Here is a 14,563-nt window from a genome sequence, read left to right as displayed (position 1 = left end):
TTTATTCATTTGTGAATAATGAAATTCCTTTATTTTCTTTACTCTACATTTTGCTTTATCTGTTATTTTTGCCAGGTATAAGTTATATATTTTGAAAGCAAGTACATTGTAAAGTGGCTCTTGTCAATGCAAAGGACTGATCTTTTTTTTTTTAATTTCAAAGGGTAATGTCAATATCTTTCTTATATCATGTATTGGGGTGACAAAACATTGTTTTTTTTTTTTACATTAAGCGTCTTAAAATGGCTACTTCAGAACACTATATTGCAAACTTGTCCAGGTTACTTGGTATTGCTTAATTTGTATTCTGGTATCATTTATTTTCGTCGTCTAGAATCTAATGAGTAATATTTTTATATCTATAATGTATCATTTTTTTTTTATTTACAGTTCAATCATTTATATCTGTATGCAGAACATGGGACATTTGGCCATGTTATATATACTCCTATGTTTGCGCTATCTTTTACCCAATTTAATTTTAAACGGTGTGCATGCTGCTCAAAATGGTAAGTTTGTTGTATGTTCAATTAACTAGAATACTATATTAGAATTTGTCATCATTTGTTTATGCTCGTAGATGCGTGGCATGATTCTGATTTGGTGCCGTTGGGATATGGAGGAACATAATTCCAACCTCTTATGTTTTATGAGCATGTACGTCTTTCACTAGTATGGTATAAAAAAAGTGAACGAATACACATATAGAATATTAGGTTATTCATTTGTTTATACACTGTACTGTTTTTATCATTCTATGTGCCTTATATTCTTATTATCGGTGATCAATAGATAACTTTTTTTTTCTTTTTGCATGTTAAAAAGTACAAATCCCCAAATTAACCTTTAAAAAGAGTATTTTAAAATTGCCCACTAGTATGCAATAACGTGGTACGCTTCATATGCACCGCCTGAATTCCACCATAAACGAGTCCTGTGTTTTTGTTAAGGCAAGATACACGACGATTTGCATGTAATTATTAGTATCGATGAGATGATAAATTAGAAAGTTCACGGGATCATCACTTTCCAAGTAAAATAGATCTAAATGGTAGTTCGAAACCGCACTTCGTTAAAATGTTTTATAAGTGCTGTCTAGTCTAGTTGAGAACTGGTAAATGTTTTTCCGGGCATAACTAATCTAGGAAATACTGCAAAATAAGCAGCGGTATCCGGATATCAGATGTCGGCCTTAATTTGGAAGAGTAATCAAGGGAACCAAGATTCTAGTGGAAATCAGAAGAATTTAATCCAGGGACAAAGACCAGACATAGACAACAGACACACACAACACAGAACGTAAGATCCCCCCCACCGAGTTGCTCATAAAAAAGTTTAGTCCGGGGTAGAAGAAAGAGGAAAGGAAAAATCTGATACGTTGAAAACAGTTTTCATGGTACAGATGGATACACTGTAACGATCCACGAGTTCACGATGACGACCATAAAACTTCTGTAGTGATGATTTCTGTCTTGTAGCAATATAACCCTGTTCCAGAAGCCTAATTGTAAGAATTCTAGTGCCATACAAAAAGTCTGCGTAGATGCGTATGAGTTGTGATATGAAAACTCCATACGCAGGTGTTAACGGAATTTTGCCACAGATGAAAGGAAATTGACAATACTGAATGAAAAGTCATCACGTTTGTCGTATATTTTGGTCAGTAGTTTTACTTTACCATTGATCTCTAAGTGTAGGTAAAGATATGAGGCTGACTTCACAGTGTCTGTAGTATCCTACATTTCAAGTTCTTTGGGAGTAGATGCAATGTATCCGGTATTATGATCGTTTAGCGATAATATGTCATCTAAATAGCAGAAACTGAGATTAAAGGATCTAGCTAAATGATGCCCATTCTTTGTATCACTCAGCCTCATAAGAATGAAAGAATAGGTCAGGAAGTAGAGGAGCACCTGGTCCATGCTCCCAGTTTTTAGTGGAGTCCGAGTTGCTCATTTACTTTTGTTACTTTGTATGTATGATTTTAGTTTATGATTTATGTTCTTTGTTGTGTATGTCTGTTTTCCATGTCTGGTCTTTGTCCCTAGATTACATTCTTTTGATTACCGCTATAACCTTGGTTCCCTTGATTACTCTTTGTTCCCATTTGAATGCCGGCCGTTTGTTGAAAAAGGCGCCCACCACATTGGACAAATGCGTTGTCGATAAAAAAATTTCAGCATTTTGAAAATATCTTCTTCGGTATGATTTGGAGATGGTTTGGAATTATTTTTAACAAAGTATGAGGAATCTCTACCAAGAACTACATACTTGCATCTAAATGAACCGTCTTTAGGAGTAACAACGATGTAAAATGTTTTTTCAATCGGGATTTTAACTAAGTATATTTGTAGGGGAAGAAGTATAAAGAGTTGAAAATCATAGGTTTTAATGCTATTATATTCCGACAATAATCTCAAATTGATGGTTTCCAGAAGGTCTTTTGTATTTTTCAGGATCCACATTGAATTAATACCACTACTGGAGTAACAAGTGTTGTGGTAGGACTGTAGACACCTATGAATATAGAATTTAAAAGTTTTGAAAGAGATTTGGTGGTACATTTTTGCAGATCCAGCTATGTAGCGTTATTTGTATGGATTCTTGTGGAGGCTAGGAATCCATTACATAGACGGTAAACCACAATCATCGTCTTTGATAGAGAGACCAAAAGAGGACAGCACAGATTTATGGTGTTCCATTATCTCTTCTTTGAATAGTTTAGTGGCAGTATAGGTCATATCACTGTTATTATTTTCTACGTCTTCCTCTGATAAAAAAACAAAACATTGGGTTTAATATGTTTTGGGCTTACGACAACATATCTGCCATATGTAGTAGCTAGACAATGTTTTTGCTGATCGGGATTCTTTGAAAACATGTAGGATTGACACTCAGTAACCTACCGTACTTAAAACTTTTATACATTTCAAAATTAAAGAACTCACGACCTTTACCCACTCACGGTTCACGGTACTTGGGACCTTTAGAAATGGCCTTACGGATAGATTCGTTTTTGATGATGCTTAAATCTCCCGTAACGACATGACTGGAAGGACCACATTTGAATGGAGAGCTTTTTGCAACAACAGTCTGGGGGTATAGCCTTGAAGTCCTCCATCTCGAGGTTCTGCAAAAGGCTTTTATAATTTAAAATTTTGGATGCAATAGGTGAAATATAGAAATATGAAATAATCGGTATTGATTTGTCCTTGAGATATGGGGGAATGTTGTTGGTTACGTTTTTGTGATGGGGGATGTTAGCCAAATGAATTGCATCTATACCTTTGTTGACAAATTAAATGTAGTGGAAGAAATGATCGTTTTTCTTCACAAACTTGCTTAAAGAGTCTGTGGAAACCAATACCCAAAATGATGATTACAAGTCTGTATAACGGTTAGGTAGGATCAGAAAGGTTTCCTATACTTTTGATGTTGTCATTGCACCCGTAAGGTATTGCAGTACCTAGTCTGCGTATCCAGTACTCCTCTCGTTCCCTGCGATAGCTTTTACTTAGGACAGGACTGTTCGTTGGATGGTAAATTTATTCAAGAATACGAACTTTTATAGAGAGGATTGAATGATCTTATTGATTAAAATGTTGATAAACTGTCGGGAATTTGGTGGTATTAATTCTCGAACGATGACCGCACATTCGTTTGTTTAATCGTTTCACAAACATATACCAGATCGCATAAGAGGAATTCTGATCCGTAGATTGAGTTTATCGATTTTCAACTTAAGTTATCGTGACTTCTTGTGTGAAAGATTTTGTTCGTAAGTGTACTAGTGAAGATAACGTCGAAGAATTCGAAATGGTTTCCTGCAGCTTTTAAAAATGAAAGAAACGCTCTTCTGTCGCTGTAGGATCTTGACTAAGAACTTCTGACGTACATGTACATGTATGTTACTGTGTAACGTCTTAAGTAGCTGTCTTTGTAAGAATCATGCAAAATCTGAAAAAAAGTGATACACCCCAAAAAAAGCTACATATTTTTATTTTTGTAATTAAGTTGTTTTATGGGTCTACACTATGAAATATGTAATTATTCATTCAAATCTGCCTGCTCTTAGGAGATAATCCACATTGAAAATCCAGTAGATTCTATTGTATTTGGGTGCCATTTACAGAGTTATCTCCCTTAATTTTAAAATGTACAGTGCATTCTATATAATTTTTATCTCCTAAGAGCATGGGTTATATGGAAAACCACATGTTAATTTCTGTTACAACATTTCAAACAAAATATCAAAAATATGTAGGCTTTTTACCCATGAATCACATTTTGCATGATCCTTAGCTGGAGTGCTACTTAATTGGTATTGTCTTTGTTGTTTATTTACTTAACGTTTTCTTGTGATTTCTAAATGTTGTTCGTTATATCCCGCAAATACAGTTCAGGGGTATATAAGAATCACCCGATTTGTCCGCCCCTGTGTCTGGCCATGTATCTTGTAAGCGTGACTCGTGTACGCAAGCACCATTGATTGACTATCTTTGTTACTTTAAGCAAAGGAAAAATATTTGTTTTATGGTTACATTAGTTTAATAAAAATATGATAGGAATGTGTATGAAGATACAATCATTTTATTTTTTTAATTTATTGACTACTTATTTGGGGAAGTGGGGGGGGGGGGGTTCTGGACAATAATAATTCTAAACTAACATGATCGTTAAACGGCATAAACAAAATACATGTACAAATTAATGTGCAAGGTTAGACGGGCAAATAAGATAGGCAGGTTAACCTTACCCAGGCAAGTTTTTTTCCTCTGGCCTTAGATCTTGTGATGCAAAAGTTTATTTGAGAAAATCTTAAAAAAGAAAGCTGGTATTAATACTTTCTACGTAAAATTTCAAACATTTTCCCTGCCAGATAGCTGTTTCGTTCTATAGGTTACTAACAGAATTAACATACTATATAATTATTCAGTCGTTCGGCCAGTGGCCTTTCCAAAGAGTCCGGGGGTTGTAAAAATGATACTTTCGTGCATTTTGCGTGCTAAAAATTGATCTACATAAACCTGAATATACCCCGTCCCCTTTGAAGAACTGCTCCTCTCGAGATCCGTCACTGGTGTGTGTGGTTCCTTTCTTTTTAGTGATTTCCCTACCGCTGCACACAGTTTATGCTCTCAATTTCACTGGCGGCCGAGTTACTCAATTACTTGTACTTTGTTTCTTTGTACGTATTATGTTCTTTGCTGTGTGTGTCTATCTCCCCTGTCTGTTCTTTGTTCCAGGATTGCGTTCTTTTGATTTCCGCTTGAATCTTGGTTTCATTGATTACCCTTTCCCAAGTTAGTTTGTTTTTGTTGTTGAAGGAATTGATGCAGACCATGCAATAACATACGCAGCTGTAGGTGATAACGTGACCTTAAAATGTAATATTTTGGACAAGACAAGTGAAGGCACACAACGATGGCGAATTGGTAATGATGTGATTGTAGCCTGTTGTGATTTAAACGATGTTGATCCAAAGTTCAACAGAATTGAAGTCATTCGAGACAAAGAGAAAAGAGAATTTAATCTGTTATTGAGAAATTTCAATGAATCAGACATCGGCACCTACAAATGTGATATGCAGACTGAAGGGGGCATAACTGAACAAAACACGATACTACTGGCAAAGGGTATGTATCACTAAATTGATTCATTGTGAAAATATGAAAACAAACAAAAAAAACAAACAAAAAAAACAAAAAAACCAAGTACTATCTTTCAAAAAGAAAACGATAGCCGACGCAGTGAAATTTCACTTCTTAGTTTCTACTTTTCGTTCAAGAAAATAACACATGGGACGCAATTTCAAAATTTCGATACAATTTTTTCGAACGCAATTTCAAATTTTCGATACAGTTTTTTTCGAACGCAATTTCAAATTTTCAATACAGTTTTTTTAACGCCACTAAGTTATCAGTTTTTGGCCAATCGGAAAAAAGAATTGCGGTCAGTTGACTTGCGTTTCCATAGAAAAGCGTCCTTAAGGTCAAAGGGTAAAAAGCGAATCTATACCGACTGCGTCGGAATAAAACACTAGATGTCCATTTTAAGCCACTCTCTCATTTATATGTTAAAAATCTTTAAATTATTTAATTGGTAATTTATATGCTAAGTCCAACCTTGTATTACCTCACTTATATACATGTATCTCTGATATCTACATGTAGTTTAATTAATATATTAATAAATTATCATTATTGGTCTGACTACAAAACTGTAACGTTATATAAATTATTGGTGGAGGACCAAGTCCTCATAATTGTCAACAATAGAAATTTAAGATTTTAGCCTGACAGAAAGTTCGATCCATCTTGCAGAACTCTTCGGGATTTAACCGCCGAGTAGTTCCGAATGATAGAAATTAAGGATCTTAAACAATTGTGTATCTTCTTCATATAAAAATTCGTTTATATGGTTTTTGCCGTTTTCATAATTTCATATATCCCTTTTTTCGTTTCCGTTGCGCCATAGAAGTAGCCAGACCTTTCTGGCTATAATCAAAAAGAGTCTGAATACGCACAATTAGAGGATTACAATTCAATGAATAAATAAGTTGGGTGAGAAGGGATGGAGGTGGCTTTGGAAAAATGTTTTGACTCCGACCAGTTAGAATTTTTTTATCTCGAAGATTGGACAATACATTGATCCTTTCAAATAACTATGATCCAAGCATTATGCTTTAACATAAATATGAAAGTAGTAATTTTATTCGATGTATGTGGAAATTAAATATTTCAACCGTTAACAGTGTTGAAAAGAAATATTTTGACAAAAAAAAAATTGTGTTTAAGTCTTATATTTATGGTATCAATTCTAAGCCTGGGTAGTAAAATTGAATTTGTTCAGCTCAAAATTCAATGTATTTGCATTTACCCTGTACTTTGAAGTGTTGTATACCTTATCGCGTTTTTTTTTTTTTTTTTTTTTTTTTTTTTTTTTTTTTTTTTTTTTTTTTTGTGTGTGTGTGTGTATGTTTCTTGAAATACAACTATTATAAATATTGGGTTTTCAAAACACGCCGTTCGAATCTACAAAAAGTACTCCCTGATGATATAAAATGGTTGTCCACCCCCAACATTTTGTGCAATACACATCATAAAAATGTGTTTAATCAAAACAGTGATACTACCATGATCGTGAAATAGGAGGCGAAAAAACAACTGTGATCGTGAACATGAACTTTTACGATTTACTCTGTATTTTGAATAAAAGAGAAACGGTTTATTTGCATATCATTATGTGTTACAAGATCAAAAATACTAAATTTGTAAGAAAATAATCTTTACGACAATATGGATACTGGAAGTGACAATTCAGGTTAGTTTATACAAAGTAAAGGAAAGTTGTTAATAATATCCCAATAAACCCCATGTGCGGTTCTGTCGGTCTATTTTCATTTAGATCAACCATATTAACGCATAGATATTTTGTTCAGGTATTAGCAATACTAATTCAATGGCGGATCCAGATTCGGGGTGTTAACACCCCCTTTTATTTGAAAATTATACCTGTCAAATGAGTATTTCAGTGAAAGCAAATATGAAATCGTTCAGTTTTCATAATTTCGTGTTAGGCAGATGGTACCCTTACATATTCAAATACCAAAACCATGTAAGCAAAACACATTTTACTACACGTGACGAAACAAGTATTGTTTTAGTACTAACATATCTTATTAACTAATCAGTTCATGACATTTACTAAATGCATGTTATATATGCCCACACTAAAAACTTATCAATTACAAAAAAAAATGATACTTTTATGATCGTGAAAGAGATGACAAAGGAAATTTGTGAACGTTAACATGATCGTGAACCATTTTAAAAAGATAAATAAAAGACAGACGGTATACACGTTGCAACTGGTCAAACTTGCGAACTCACTGTTTTACGAAAGTTCTTCACACTTGTTTGTTTCCAGAAATTTAAACATCAGTTAAAATATGAAAAAGAAAACTCACATGAAATATTTAAAAAAAACCATTAAAACAAAAACATAAAAATGAAACTTGATTACAATGATTCTTTGTTGATCGTTTGATAAAGAATCTTAACGTGAATCTCTGTTGTCCTTTTCACAAAAAATCATAAGAGTGAAATTAGTCGTAAGTTATGACGTCACAGTACTTTGATTTACTATGACGTCATAACTTACGACTAATTTTGCACTTAAGATTGTACTAAAAGCGTGTTTTATATTATCTTTTAAAGAAAAGAATCTTGAAAAAAATAACGATACTAGTAGTGACAATGAAGGTAAGTTTATAATGATAAAAAGGTAAAAGAAAATACAAAAAAAGCAAACATCATAAAATATTAAATTATAAAATCGTCCTGTTTTCATTAATTCGATATTGACAAATGGTACTCTTACATTTTCAAACACCGAAATCAGTGTAAACAAAATACATAAATGTATGAATGAAGTACATGTATGTACTGTTTTGGTATTGACATTTAAGGAAGTAGACCTAAGGTAAGGGACACAACTCTTATAAATCATTGGAACGTTTGTATTCAGCATCAATCTCATGTAACTAAAGTATCTGAGAAACTTGGACTGATTTCATTCTGTTTCAAATGAAAGCTTGATAAGCGAAATTGAATATGATACAAACATATCACTGATTTCAAGAGTTTTGTCCCTTATTTAAGGTCTACCTCCTTTATTTACTTATTTATTCATGAGTTGATAATTTTCTGAATGCATGTACTAAATGCCCACTAAAAATATCAATTACAAAAAATGATACTTTTATGATCGTAAAAGAGAAGGCAAAGGAAATTTGTGATCGTTAACATGATCATGAACAAATTCAAAAGATTTACTCGGTATTAAAAATAAAAGACAGGTTTTATTTGTTAATCAGTTGCCACTGGTCAGACTCGCGAACGTGACTGTTTTTGCGGAAGTCATACACATTTGTTTGCTTCCAGAAAATTTGACATCAGTAAAAGTATGGCACTAGAACTTCAGTAAAAAGACTGTGTGCTTCAAAGTCACTAATCGTCAAATATTCTATGTCACTGATTTTGGCTTGCTTTCAACATACGAAATGGCACGAACTCAAGCGAAGTTTCGATATGCTCTAATATCGGGTGACTTCCGCTAGAATCTTGTTCCCATGATTTCTCTTTCTCAATGCTAACCGATCATTTCATCTTTTAATGTAAACTTTCCGTTCCCATACAAGTAAAAATCACACGTAGAACAAATGTACATGGTTTTTAAACGGTACATATTGATCTCGTATTAAGCAAAACCAATCTGCAGCATAAGATGGTGTAGGAATAGATATAATTATGCAAATCATGTGCGAATGTAAAGTACTGAAACGAGTACAAGAAGTCGCTAACAATATTAGCGACTTTAAAACAAGAAATATAATATGAAAATGAAACTTTATTTGAATGGACGATGTATCGGTCGTTTACATAAGATTTAAGTCCACAGGGTGCGGATCAAGATATTATAAAAGAGGGTATGTCAGAAAGTCCTAGAAAAAAGGGGTTTCAGTCTATCATTTGCTTATTTTACCCAAATTCTGTGCGAAAATATAAAAAAAATATTCCAATAAGCACGGGAAAAAAGGGGCGAGGGAAAAAGGGGGTGTTCGACCTTCTGCACCAAAGTTTCACTTTAGATATGCACACTATTTTACTATCCTATTATTACTCAATGATAAGTATTAAAATATATGTTTTTTTATCTATTAAAGAAAAGAATCTTGAAAACGATAGAGATACCGGTAAAGACGACGATGGTAAGTTCATATCAATGATATGCAAAGTATAAAAAAAGTTGTTATTGAAATATAAACAAACCTATGCGATAAGATATATATTGTTTTCAAACATTTGTTTTTCTCGGTCCATTTATAAACTCAACCATATTGACGCATAGATAGTTGACAATACTATGCCCTATTTGTCAAATTGTCACGTGCAGATATTGTACGAAATTATAGCAAAAATGCAAATAATAATCTGCCCCCTTTCTAGTCAAATATTTCCGAAATCTGTTGATCCGCAAATAGAATTCTATATTAAAAAGGAGAAAGTTTGATAAATTATAAAAGAAAAGGATAATACCGTGGCGTGTTATTTTTGGGGTGTAAATTATGATCTCTGAGGCAAAGTGGTTTCCGAAAAATATTGGCATTGACACAAAATGGTTACAAGCTTATGTACTTAAGCACAGAGAAAATATTACGTGAAATTATTTGGCTCTTTTAGATAGACAGCTACGGAGTAATTACGTATGCATTAATTATATTTTCAGCGTCATTTCGCATGAAGATTGGTGTGGTTGTGTCAGGATGCATCACGATGATTGTTTTAAGTATCGGTCTCTTTTTCGGTCGCAAAAAAATATTTAATACGAAAAAGGTGGGGTCGAAAATCAGGGTTTCGCAAGGCCACCAAAATCGAGAAAACATCATTTCTGGGGATTCTTCGCATGGTTTAGATCAGAGTGCTAGAATTGTTGAAAGTTCAGCGAATGAGTGCAAAATTTACGATTACGTGGGTAAAGAAGATCTGTGTACAGGCGGATACATGTCGATAGATGACCTGAAACAGTGTCAAGACAATCAAAATAATCATTGCGACAAATTAAAAACAAATTTCCTCATGGCCAGTTCAATGAGAAGCGCCAAACTAAACCATCTCAATTTTCAAAGTATGTGTAAAGAACAGGATAGAATCCATCTAAACAAAGCTCCGTCATGTAGGTCCGAGGAATGTGGAAATACGAGCAGATACATTTCAATGCATGAACTGAAACAAGATACAAGAAATGAAAATAGTTATTGCGACAATCTAAAGTCTCATTTCTGCCAGGAAAGTTCCGAGGAAAGCGTCGAACTTAATCATCTCAATTTTGAATGTACGCGTAAAAACCAGGGTAGAACTCATCTAATCAATGCACCGTTAATGTCCGAGGAATGTGAAAATAAACTGAGCAAATACACCTCAATGCATAATCTAAAATCTCATTTCCGCCGGGACAGTCCCATGGGAAGCGCCGAATTAAATGATATCGATTTTCAAAGTATGTATAAAGAACAGGATAGAATCCATCTAAACAAAGCTCCGTCATGTATGTCCGAGGAATGTGGAAATACGAGCAGATACATTTCAATGCATGAACTGAAACAAGATACAAGAAATCGAAATAGTTATTGCGACAATCTAAAGTCTCATTTCCGCCAGGACAGTCCCGTGGAAAGCGTCGAACTTAAACATCTGAATTTTGAAAGTATGGCTAAAAACCAGGGTAGAACTCATCTAATCAATGCACCGTTAATGTCCGAGGAATGTGAAAATACACTGAGCAAGTACACCTCAATGCATAATCTAAAATCTCATTTCCGCCAGGACAGTCCCATGGGAAGCGCCGAATTAAATGATATCGATTTTCAAAGTACGTGTGAAAAACAGGGTAGAACTCATCTACTCAAAGCTCCGTTTATGTCCGAGGAATGTGAAAATACACTGAGCAAGTACACCTCAATGCATAATCTAAAATCTCATTTCCGCCAGGACAGTCCCATGGGAAGCGCCGAATTAAATGATATCGATTTTCAAAGTACGTGTGAAAAACAGGGTAGAACTCATCTACTCAAAGCTCCGTTTATGTCCGAGGAATGTGAAAATACACTGATCAAATACACCTCGATGCATGAACAGACACAGGATCAAGACAATCAGAATAAGCATTGGGTCAAACTGAAATGTAATTTCCGCCAGACCAGTCCCATGGAAAGCCCCGAACTAAATCAAAGTACGTGTAAAAATGAAAATAGAAGGCGTATACACATCGCTACATGTTTGTGCTACGAATGTGACAGTTCTAAGCATGATCTGAAACAGGATCGAAATGACCAGTACGATAACCTGATTCCCCTGGATAGTCCCATGGAAAACGTAAAACTAAATCATCACGATTTTCAAAGTACGTGTGAAAAACAGGGTAGATCTCATCTACACGACGCTCCGTGCGAGGAATATGAAACCAGTAAGCCCGGGACAAATATGGATTTCACGTGATGATAAGACTTTAAACCCATACGCCCTTAAAAAGGCAGTGACCACATAGCAAATCGATCTTATTTCCACGAAAGACTGTTAGTGCCATGACTTCTTTCACATTTCCCGATTAGTGCAAGACATTTCACTGTTCCAAGAGTTATCAATGGCACAGTACGTGAGGACAGGTCCCCTTATGAGCCTCTGGGTGCCCCTCCCCCGTTTTCTATCTGACAGACTTTTCACGTATTTTTTTTCCTCCTTCTATACAACATGGGTCACTACAAATGCAAAATATACCATCAAACTGCAGTTACTATCCACGTCCAGTTTCCGATGTGTGTATAGCTCAGCCTGTTCTCACCCGCACGGCCGCGAGGTAGGGCTTGGGTGGAACAAAAGAATTTTCCTCGTGGAAGTGTATATTTAGTATGCTCTACACATGCTTATCGACTACCCCACAGTAAGCACAAAGGGTCTATTCCTTCACGATTGGAACCACAAGACCCCATAAAACTTGGGTAATCAAAACGTTTTGGTACCTTGCTAACTACCAATTGCACGAATGTTTTAATATAAATTTGGATGACAAACTGCATGTGTGACTGACAGATAAAACAGGATAAAAGATTGAATGTCTTTCCATCATAGTGGGGTGGGGGAGGGGCTTAATATGAATGAGGTTTTGTATTTGTTTTCAGTTTTTTGACCCTTCAGGATCAAAATACCTTACGTCACCGTTTTATGTCAGGAAATTCCCTTCTGTTTCTGAATACTACACAAAAATATAGTCTCCCCGTGCATGTCCGGCTGTTAAAAGAATAGGCCTGCAGCAGCGCTAAGCTTGTCGTAAAAGGCGACTAAATAGTGCTCAGAACCCTAGCCGGGGGCTAGGGCGCTATGCCTACAGAGCAACTGGGATGTGTGCCCCAGGTGGTGGAATGCGGTACCCCTGGCGTGTTACATGCTGGGGTTGTCAGGCTATAATACGGAAAACCTGACCGCAAACCATAGTGGTGCACCGTGTTGGAAAAGATGCCACGTTCCTCGCACGTTAAAGAACCCTACTATGGTATTCTCCCGGAGTAGGAACCATAGGGTTCCGCCACAGGAGGCTAAATTGCCCGTCCCTACCCACCTCTCCCCATTTCCAGTGGCAATCAAAATTTGTCGACCCCATTGTCCGTGTGTCCCACCCCTTTTTCATTTCATCATTTCATGTTCATTTTATCATCAATTTCATGTTCATCGTCTGAATATAGCTGAAAAATTGCTGCTCGGACGTTAAACCCCAACAAACAAACTAACAAACAAAAATATAATCCAAATATAATTCTTTTTGATCATTCAATAGCTTTTATTAACCAGTAAATATATTTAAATTATTCAGTTCAATGATATTCTATTATTTCTGCAAATAAAATTAAGTTCTACCGGTGCCTTCAAATTAACTGAATAGTTTAGGAACTCCTTTTCGGCTTTGAAAGATGTTTAGTAATAAATTTGCATTTAGAGAATTTAATTCTGGCAGTAATGTGTCAAGAAAAAATGATTTTATCGAGCTTGTTCAATAAAACATACTTATCAATCAAAATCTTCATCCTTTCATTAGAATTTAATGATCAATAAACAGAAAGTGAAGAGCAGCTATTTATATATATATATTACATACTTAAGAAATCAATAGCTAAGATTGACTTACTCTAACAGATAGAGAAAAAAAAACAGTTCTTTATACATGTATTATGGGAAATTCTAATGTATATTAACAGTTGTATTTTACAGCATGTAGTCTTAGAAATTTTTTCATGGTACAATTTTCACAAGAATCAAAACCTCCAGCGCTTACAGTACTTTGATTTAATTATATTTTTGAAAAGAAACTACTGAAAAATAATTTGTTGAACTGGCTTATTGTATATACATGTACATTGACGTTATTATTGGTTATTTCAATAAAATGCCCGTTTTTTGTGTTGTGACTTTTTAATTTACCAGTCTTTCTTTAAAAAAAAAAAAAACAAAAACGAAAATTCAAATAAACTAACAAAATAAAAAAGCAATCTTGAGCGACACTGACGGAGCAGAAGATTCGTATCCATTCGAAGCATCCGATGTCATTCCTGTTTTTTACATTATTTTAAGAGGTTTATCTTTTTGTGTTTCACATTTTGGCCATGTACTTGGACTTGATGTCTTTGAATTGTCGTTCTGTTTTAATGTTTTATCCTTTGTTTGCAGATATTTGGTAATAAATTAAATTAAGATAAATACTGTAATCTGATAGGTTAAAATAATTTTGTTACTTCTCATGGGATAAAAAAGATACTGACAGCCTCTATTCAGCTAAATTCAGAGCTACTTTTCTCATGTTTAAAGATAAAAATATGTCTAAAAATTAATTCCTAAGAATTGGCTATGATAAAAATTTTGTCTATTGAACAGTAAAAAATTTTCCATGTGCATATTTTGTTTATTGCACTTCGCGCAATAAACAATACGCACATGGAAAATTTATGTTATTT

General features: G+C 34.6%; 1 protein-coding gene across 1 annotated transcript; it reads left to right on the top strand.

The window, feature by feature from the left end:
* Nucleotides 1-3,045: 3,045 nt before the first annotated feature.
* Nucleotides 3,046-14,186, top strand: LOC148617840 (uncharacterized). The gene is made up of 5 exons (XM_088585135.1): nucleotides 3,046-3,099; nucleotides 5,309-5,636; nucleotides 8,220-8,264; nucleotides 9,728-9,772; nucleotides 10,291-14,186. The coding sequence occupies exons 1-5, from the start codon at nucleotides 3,046-3,048 to the stop codon at nucleotides 12,057-12,059; spliced, it is 2,241 nt and encodes a 746-aa protein (XP_088441261.1). The 3' UTR covers nucleotides 12,060-14,186.
* The last annotated feature ends 377 nt before the right edge of the window (nucleotides 14,187-14,563 follow it).

Source organism: Perna viridis, chromosome 5 (genome assembly GCF_037379345.1).
Source record: "Perna viridis isolate PV_CMFRI_1.1 ecotype Kerala chromosome 5, ASM3737934v1, whole genome shotgun sequence".
NCBI classification, from domain to species: Eukaryota; Metazoa; Mollusca; class Bivalvia; order Mytilida; family Mytilidae; genus Perna; species Perna viridis.
The sequence above is the reverse complement of the archived record's forward strand: the minus strand, read 5'-3'. Positions and strand labels throughout refer to the sequence as shown.